At 45.4% G+C, this 9,504-nt stretch overlaps 1 protein-coding gene across 1 annotated transcript; it reads right to left on the bottom strand.

Annotated features, from left to right (window-relative positions):
- Nucleotides 1-1,276: 1,276 nt before the first annotated feature.
- On the bottom strand, nucleotides 1,277-9,109 carry LOC137355756 (guanine nucleotide-binding protein G(I)/G(S)/G(O) subunit gamma-10-like). The gene is made up of 3 exons (XM_068021256.1): nucleotides 8,962-9,109; nucleotides 5,686-5,848; nucleotides 1,277-4,128 (listed from the first exon to the last, which is right to left on the bottom strand). The coding sequence occupies exons 1-2, from the start codon at nucleotides 9,043-9,045 to the stop codon at nucleotides 5,723-5,725; spliced, it is 210 nt and encodes a 69-aa protein (XP_067877357.1). The 5' UTR covers nucleotides 9,046-9,109; the 3' UTR covers nucleotides 1,277-4,128; nucleotides 5,686-5,722.
- Between the last annotated feature and the right edge of the window lie 395 nt (nucleotides 9,110-9,504).

The following is a 9,504-nucleotide window of genomic DNA, read 5'->3' on the forward strand; positions in this document are numbered from 1 at the left end:
GAATGCAATTAGAAAGCTGAAGGTTACAGATTGGATCGGAGAGTTGTGTATTCATCAGCTCTGCAACTGATATTTAGGAAGTTATACACAATACAAAGTACTTTATCCAAATGCATCTTCTGAAATCATATCCATGTAAGCTGCCTGATTTATCATGGAACATGCAAGATTGTTGACCTACAATTTTGCATGTCTACCTTCTCTGTGAGCTGTGACAGCACCAAGCCAGATGCCTCCTCGGGCCCCTAGCCCCTCTAAATTTTTAGACTGTCCTGGCTACTGCTCCTAAATGAATACCTTGGGAGGCAGGTGGTGAAAATCTATAAATCTCTTTCCCCAAAAAGGTGCTCAGCATCAACTGAAAATATCAAAAACTGAGATTGATTGATTTTAGGTAGACGAATCCCTGATATAAATCACTGTTTGCAGAGTTCCTGATCTCGGCTGTGCTGCTGCTCAGAATAGAACCCATGTGGAAGGAGCCCCTGACCAGCACCACACTCCCAGCTCTGGTCTGCCTTCTGGTATCTGGTTTCAGAGTAGCATTGGTCATCTTCTGGGCTGCAGAGAAGATAACTGGGAGTTAGAAAGTGAGCATCAGCGACATAGGAAAGAAAGGCAGTCGTATCATTACATAAAATAAAAACTGACTGGGTCAGGGATCATTTTAGACACAAATAGAATCCTTGGCTGGTTTCGTGCCTGTTATGTACAGCAGTAAATTTCCCAAAGCCAAGTTGGGGTTGCAGAATGTCCCAATTCACGTGGGCCAGCTGTAATTCTGTGTATTCAATATAATATTGGTACATTTCAAGATATTTCATACTGAAAATGGTGAATTTTGCAGACTAAATAGTATTTTCAATCTATTTTTACAAAATGCGCTTGGAAGCGATTGCTACACAGGCAACTGCAATCATCGTGTTCAATAGAAGAGCAAGTGCTTCTCGCTCACACACACACAGTGGAATGCTTCAACAGGCCAGCTTCGACGAGACGATGCAGGCAATCCCAGAGCAAAGGATGATGTGACATTAGCAGTTATCAACCCTCCAGGACTATCCTGGCATCTAAAAGCAAAATACTGCAGATGCTGGAAGTCTGAAATAAAAACAAGAAATGCTGGAAATACTCAGCAGGTCAGGCAGCATCTGTGCAGAGAAGCAGAGTTAACGTTTCAGGTCAGAGACCCTTCTTCAGAACTGGGATCTCCTGGAAATAAAATATTAATCTTCAAGGTAATGATGCAAGCAACCCAGAAGAAAAATCAAAGACATTTTTTTGTTTATTGAATACTTTGTTTAATAGTAATAGGAACATTGGAGATATGGGGGGTTGGTGGTTTGGTTGGAAATAGCTTTGACCAGGTGAGGCAGTCAAGTGTAAAAACTGCTAGCACCACACCCAACCAGAACTGGCAAACCTATACAGAATGGTGTGTTCTCAGTGACAGTCTATTATCAGAGTGGATTGGATTAGATAAGTAGGGCCTTTTTTACATTCCTGTAGAACCAGCATGAAAGAGAAAAGGAGAAGGATAAATCCATTCGCTCCCAGCAGCGACTTCACCTTCACTTGCACCCGCTGTGGGAGAATCTGCCAGTCACGGATAGACCTGACCAGACACCAGCGGGCCTGCAACTGATGACTACAACCTTCATCGGTGAAGAAATGCCAAATGAGGAGATATATAAGCTGTGTTTTGCACTGTATTGGGGAATTAAATGGGCAGAGGGATGTCATCCCTCTGTATTGCACAAAAATGGGATTATGGTTTTTAACTCCCAAATCGAAAGTACCTTCTTGTAGATTTCTTACTTGTAGATTGTACAGGTTTATAAATGTGAAGTTGGAGAGTTCTCATTGTTGAGACAGTGTGGTCTCAGGGCTAAAGGGAATCTAGTTACTGTGTCACTAAAAACTCTGTGCACTTCCCTCCAGCATTTGTTGGAGCAGGTTACTGACAGTACCGGTATGTTGCTATTAACAGGACAACTAATGACAGACGTCAAATGCTCTCTTGTTGCAAAGGTGCTGATTTTTCAGGTCTTTGTGATTTATGGCCTGCTTCTTGGGGCGAGCAGCCAATGTTCCTACTTGATTGGGAACCACATTGCCATTGATAACAAGTCTCAAGGTCATCACTTGTGCAGATTTAAATTCCATCTATTCAGGTTGGTAAAGAAATCCAAGTATATTTTAAAACATCCATGTGAGTCACAAGGCTTTATAGAAACAGCCATTCAGTAAATACTGATGATACATATACAATGTGATTTCATTTTCAGGTAGTCATTGAAAGGAGGAATTAATAATCTTAAGAAACATGTTTCTTTCAATGGGATTACAGTCTTAATGGGTGGTGTGATGTGCACCCCAGCCAGCAGTGATGGAATCAGCAGTGAAACTGTGCAGTCACTGTTCAAAACTCTGCTGCTGTTTACTGCCAGGGCTCCACCAAGAAGGATAGGTCCTGAGAGCTGCCAGTGAGATGTAGGACTGTGTGGAGTCATTGCAACGAATAGCATAGATGCATTTAAGGGGAAACTAGATAAACACATGAAGGAGCAAGGAATAGAGGATACGCTGATAGGGTGAGATGAAAAGGGTTGGGGGGAGACTTGTGTGGAGCATAAACACCAGCAAGGACCGGTTGGGCCAAATGGCCTGTTTCTATTATAAATTTAATGTAATTCGTACAGGTACCTAACAGAAGATCAACAGGAAGCTGTAAAGAGAGGAGTTTGTACTGCTGACAGCAAAAGGTTGACAGGTTTTTGCAGGACTGTGAAGGGTCTCTAATGCATGTTACACACAGTGAATGATTTTTTGTGCTCACCATCACTGGTCACACTGTTTATTCGATAAGTGGATGACTGGATAAATCTTAAAACGCAGCAAAAATGGTCTTCACTGGCAGGAGGGTCAGTAACCAGAGGACACAGATTTAAGGTAACTGGCAAAAGAACTGGAGGCGTGATGAGAATTTTTGTTACATAGCAAGTTATGATCTGGAATGCACTGCTTGGAAGGGCAGTGGAAGCAGATTCAGTAGTAACTTTCAAAAGGGAATAAGATAATTACTTGAAAAGGAAAAATTTACAGGGCTATGGGGAAAGAGCAGGAGAGTGGATTTGATTGGATAGCTCTTTCAAAGAGCAGGCACAGACATGATGGGCCGAATGGCGTCTTCTGCACTGTATCTATGAAAATTAACTTTGGTACCAGTACAATCAAGCACCTTTAAGATACTAAAGCTATAAACATTTTCCAATTTCAATTTTTTACATGGGGTACCTGAAATTCCACAATGCTGAGGGGGAAAATAAACCAATGAATTTTACATCTTTCCTAAAATTGCATGAAATTAACTTGTTCTCCCATATCCCAACTTTGCCAAACTTCAAAAATTGCATCCCAAGCAAAGCGCACAGTCCTACTGATGAACCAACATCTGAGAGAGTGCCACTCTTCAGAGTGGGTATTAATCTTGTAAGTTCAGTACCAGTCATATGCTTTGGGTTTTTGTTGTTTTTCTCCATGATTCTGAAATTACCAGGCTCATTAGGTTTTCAGGGAACCTCAAACGGGTTTTTTTTCCTTTGCTATGCGGTGAAATGATTGGCTTCCTCGTACTCAGGAGTTCACAAATAAGAGAAACTTTTCAGTCTCGCATCCATGTAAATGTTGCAATGTCTTCCAACACCAGATGCTGCTCGGGAGAATTGACAGCTCACTAGCAGCCTCTAGAGACAGAGCTCAACTACTGCAACAGCTTAGTCCCGAGTGGTAAATCTGTACAGACTCTCAAAACTAGGTGCCCAGTTTCGCTTTCAAAATTTTCAATGTCGTTTTCCTGTATTCAGTATATTGTATTAAACACGAAAACATAGTGGAACAAACCATTCTTCAATCAGTTTATGCAAATAACTCATTGCCCCCTACCCCCTCTCCAAGTATTCTTGCCAGAGCAGTTCCTGTTACAGATGCAAGCGTTTTCTGTTCTGTTCTTGCAGGCGTCAGTATTTGTGTGTTCATGACCATGTCTCATGTTAGTGCGTTGTTCAGGAATGTATTATTAGGATCATCCAGAGATTACACAATACTCCGATTAAATTAATCACTGACCTAAAAGGAAACCAAACAAAGACAGCTTTAGGATTTTATTTTGCTTCACCAATTTTTCTCCTGAAGTCAATGCCAGCTGCTTCAGTGAATGGAATGAGAAAGGCAGCTGAGTGTGTAAATGGCTCACTCAGCACAGAAACCTGTCTGGTGGCCTTTGTTGATGCTGCTGTGTAATCTGTTGCGGGATGGTGCCTATCATCTCGAGGGAACTTCCTCCTGGCTTTGTTATTTCCCCCCCAAACCCGCTCCCAAAAATGTTTCCCCAGAACTTAAAATTGAACTCAGCCCATCACACGTGCCTCCTGTTTGCTCTGTGACACAGCATGTTGGGGTCCAATGCATTCAGCTAATTAGGGCAGAGCAGAGGGAGATTGAGTCTACAGTAGCCAGTGCTTTATCCGAGCTGGGGAGTACTTGAGGGTAGCAAAAGTGTTCCACTCCCAAGCTCGGACATTTATCACCTTGACAAGGAAGAACTTGCATTTATATAGCATCTCGCACAATCTTAGGACGTCCCAAAGCGATTTACAGCCAATGAAGTACTAGTGAAGTACAGTCACTATAACATGGGAAACATGGCAGCCAATTTGTGCAAAGAAAGCTCCCACAAACAGCAATGTGATAATGAACAGATAATCTATTCTAGGGATGTGCAAACAGAAAATTCTGGAAATACTCAGCAGGCCAGGCGGCAGCTGCAGAGAGAGAAAAGGAGTTAACATTTTAGGTTTTTGACCTTTCGTCAAAGTGCCTGGTGAGAAGTCATCAACCTGAACATTAACTCTATTTTTCTCTCCATCGCTGCTGGCTGGCCTGCTGAGTATTTCCAGCATTTTCTGTTTTTATTTCAGATTTCCTGCATCCGCAGTATTTTACTTCTATTTTACTGGCTTTGCGATGTCAGTTAAGGGAGCAGAAAACTGAACAGTGTAACTATATTCCACTATATTTCAAAATGCTTCTTTCCTCTGCTGTGCGCTCCCAGAACACGGTCAGTCAGGCACAGCATCCAGCAGGAGCCCTCAAGCCTGTACCGTCATTCAATACGATCGTGGCTGATCTGTGATCTAACTGTATATACCTTCCTTTGCTCCGTAATTATACCCTAATCACAGCAGCAACTTGCCTTTGATAGCCATATACTACCCAGAAGGACAAGGGCAGCAGATGCATAGGACTGCCACCAACTGCAAGTATCCCTCCAAGCCACACACCATCCTGACTTGGAAATATATTGCTGTTCCTGCACTGTGGCTGGGTCAAAATCCTGGAACTCCCTTCATAACAGCACTGTAGATGTACCTACACAACGTGGACTGCAGCGGTTCAAGAAGGCAGCACATCACCACCTTCTCAAGGGCAATTAATGCTGGCCTTGCCAGCGATGCCCATATCCCATGAATGAATATTTTAAAAAAAATCAAGCAAACCTGGAATGGAAGTGTAAAATTACACAGCTGACAAAAGGAACAAGAAGTTTTTTTTTACTGTTGCTGTGTTCTCTATTGTAGGAACATAAATAGAACATACAGGCTATAAATATTAAACTTCTGTTACCATTTACTGGACAGCTGAATGATGCCTGATGATGAACTCACAGCAGAAGGCAGGATTTTGGGGGTCTGAAGGGATTATCGCCAGATGGAACCCCCACAAGCAGGAGATCTTTGTGAGCATTTTGAAGACAAAAGTTTTTCAGATCCACAGCTGCTTGAGAAACCTGTAATGGTAAAGTTAGAACGAAATCAGGAATAAACTACTGGCGCTGTGCCCACAGCACATGGTTGTAGAAAATGGTGCACTGGGATGTGTACAATATATGCTTTTAAGTGATTTATTTATAGCTCATGCTGGGGTGTGGAACATAACTGCAACTTGGGGAGCTGTGAATAATGTAGATGAGGTGAGGTGAGGCAGGGCAGAGATAACTGAACAAATGAGGAAGCCTGTTGAAAATCATGAAGGGTTTGGATAGAGTCATAAAAGAGAAACTGTTTCCAACGGGTGAAGGGTCGATAATCAGAGAGTACAGGTTTAAGGTGAATGACAGAAAAACCAGAGGTGGCATGAGGAAAAACGTTTTCACACGAGTGGTTAGGATTTGGAATGCACTGCCTGATAGGGTGGTGGAAACAGACTCAATAGGGAATTGGATAAATACTTGAAGAAAACAATTGCAGGGATATGGGGAAAGAGTGAGACTAACTGGATTCAAAAGATTCAATGCGCCAAATGGCCTCTTTCTGTGCTGTACTTGACTATATAATTGCAATATAATACAATAGAGCCAATATTACATGAACCAACTTCTCTGCAGCGCCTAGCCTAGTTAGTCTAATTCATTTTTCTCTCAATGTTCCGAGTGACTACAGGGCTACGGACCAAATGCTGGATGGTGGGATTAGACTGGATGGCTCGTTTTTTGCCTGGTGCAGACACGGGCCTAGTGGCCCCTTTCTGTGCCGTAAACTTTCTATGCTTCTATGAGTCGCCTCAATGTACACAGTGTTAGCTCAATAATTTTCCCACAGAACAGCTGGATGGGGTTCCTGGTTTTGAAAAACATTAGGAGATAAGTCGCTGTTAGACACATAATTTAACAAATGACATAGTATGTGTCTGTTCGAAACGTAAGCTGGCTCCTCCCTCCAACTTCTCAAGATCTGGAACTATGTAAGCTGGGACACGGCTTACGAAAACAGCTGGTTTCCAAACTCCCTTCAGCGTCACAGGGACCTTTCAGCTGAGGCAAGAATTGAAGCTACAGCTTTGGCCTCAGTGCTCCTGGGGAGATGGAGAGGGAAATATCGGCCTGAGATCCTGATCTTTGATTCCCACCCTGATTGCCACCTGGAAAGTGTATACACAAATTACAAGACATAACCTTAAAATTTGAGCTAGGCCGTTCAGGGGTGATGTCGGGAAGCTGAAATGTGATGCCCTCCCTTGCTTAAATAACCCGAGGACATGCACTGTCTGGCCCCTTACATGAAGAATGGGTGGTGGGTGCAGGAGGCTGCTGATAGTGCTGCCACTGTACCTTGATATGGGCTGTAAGCATCAGGAGAGGAAGGGAAAACTGGATGGGGCAAGAGTCCAAGTCAAGTAGTTGCGGGAGAGGAGTCAGCACAGTTCACTCATTGTTTTAGTTCTTGGAATGGACCAGAGTGCTGATGAACTGCCTGCCTTGCTTTATGCTTTACACATGACCCTGAGCAGACGGTCAGACACTGAGTGGCTTTGTTTCATAGTACAGTCAGCAGTAAGCCCCAAACAAAGGGACAATTACATCCATATTGCAATTAATAAAGTTTCCCCATTGCTAAGAGCAGAATATTTTTCACTCCTCCTATACTTGCACATATTCCTCCAGCTCTCTCGATCCCACCACTGCCTGTGTGATCATATTATTGGTCCCATATCCAGTCTTCAGATCAACTGCATTTTCCTCCATTTAACATTAGCAGGACTGAAGCTATTGTTTTCAACCTCCATCACAAACTCTGTTCCCTAGCCACTGACTCCATCCCTCTCCCTTGCCACCGCCTGAGGCTGAACCAGACTGGACACAAACTCACAGTCCTATTAAACTCTTGAGATGAGTTTCCAACCCCATATCCTCTATCAACAAGGCCACATTACCTCTGTAATACTGCCTATCTCCAGCACTGCCACAGCACATCTGCTGCTAAAACCCTTATCCATATCCTTATCACTGCCAGACTTGATCCAACGCTGTTTAGCCCACCTCCAAGAAAACTCTGCTGCCATTATCCTAGCCCAGGCCATTTGCTACATCACTTCCCAAACCCCATCGCCTCCAACTCAATTGCTTTGTGTTTAAATATACCCATTTACCCACCCCTATGCCTTTTTACCCTGCTCCATCCATACCCTCCCCCCTCTCCGTCATCCTCCTTCCATCCTTCCTCCTTCGCCCTCCCTCCTCCACTCCATCCTCCTTTGCCCTCCCTCCCCTCTCCATCCTCCTTTGCTCTCCCTACCTCCTCGCCATCCCCCTCCCCCTCTCCATCCTCCTTTGCCCTCCCTACCTCCTCTCCATCCTCCTTCTCCCCCCTCGCCTTGCTCCTCCGCCCTCCCTCCCCTTTCCTTCTTCCTCCGACCTCCCTCCCCCTTTCCTTCTTCCTCTGACCTCCCTCCCCCCTTTCCTTCTTCCTCCGACCTCCCTCCCCCCCTTTCCTTTTTCCTCCGCCCTCTCTCCCTCCTTTCCTTCTTCCTCCGCCCTCCCTCCCCCCTTTCCTCCCCCCTCCGCCCTCCCTCCCCCCTTTCCTCCCCTCCCCCCTTTCCTCCCCTCCCCCCTCTTCTTCCTCCGCACTCCCTCCCCCCTTCCTCCTCCGCACTCCCTCCCCCCCCCTCTCCTCCGCCCTCCCTCCCCCCTCCTTTCCCCTCTCCTTCCTCCTCCACCCCTCCTTCCTCCTCCACCCTCCCTCCCCCTCTCCTTCCTTTGCCCTGCCCCCTCTCCTTCCTCCTTTGCCCTCCCCCCCCTTTCCTCCTCCTTTGCCCTCCCCACCTCTCCTACCTCCTTTGCCCTCCCCACCTCTCCTCCCTCCTTTGCCCCCCCTCTCCTCCCTCCTTTGCCCTCCCCTCTCCTCCCTCCTTTGCCCTCCCCTTCTCCTCCCCTCTCTCCTTTGCCCTCCCCCCCTCTCCTCACTCCTTTGCCCTCCCCTTCTCCTCCCCTCTCTCCTTTGCCCTCCCCCCTGTCCTCCCTCCTTTGCCCTCCCCCCTCTCCTGTGCCCTACCCTACCCCTCCCCTCCTTTGCCCTCCCCCCCCACTCCTTTGCCCTCGCATAGTGTTTTCTGTCCAGCTCCCACCTTGAGGCGCTCCATACTGGCCTCCAGCCGCAGTTGCTCCACCATTTTCTGCAGCTGAACGCTGCCACTGTTACTGTTCGACATGTTTCAATGGAGCAAAAAAAAAAGCAACACTTTCCCACCCCAAAAAAAGTTAACAAAGTAACAATTCCACACCCAGCTGGCCAATAGATCCTTTCCCATGGTTAGGAAACAATCCCATACAGGATAATATGACCATTCAGTTTACTGGCACTATATTATTTACGTTTTTTCATTTTAATTATTGCGTGACTCCATTCATTTTAAGTGCAAAATAACCCAGACTCAATGTATGAATTCTAATTTGCATCCAAGCTGACACTCCAGAGCAGTACTGAGGGAGTGCTGCACGGTTGGAGGTGCCATTTTCAGATGTGATGTCGAGGCCCTGTCTGCCCTCACAAGTGGATGTAAAATATCCCACAGAACTTTTTAAAGAACAGCAGGGGAGTTCTCCCGGCCCAATATTTATCCTTCAGCCAACTTCACTAAAGCATTACCTGGTTATTATCTCATTGCTGT

Source organism: Heterodontus francisci, chromosome 43, assembly GCF_036365525.1.
Source record: "Heterodontus francisci isolate sHetFra1 chromosome 43, sHetFra1.hap1, whole genome shotgun sequence".
Lineage (NCBI taxonomy): Eukaryota > Metazoa > Chordata > Chondrichthyes > Heterodontiformes > Heterodontidae > Heterodontus > Heterodontus francisci.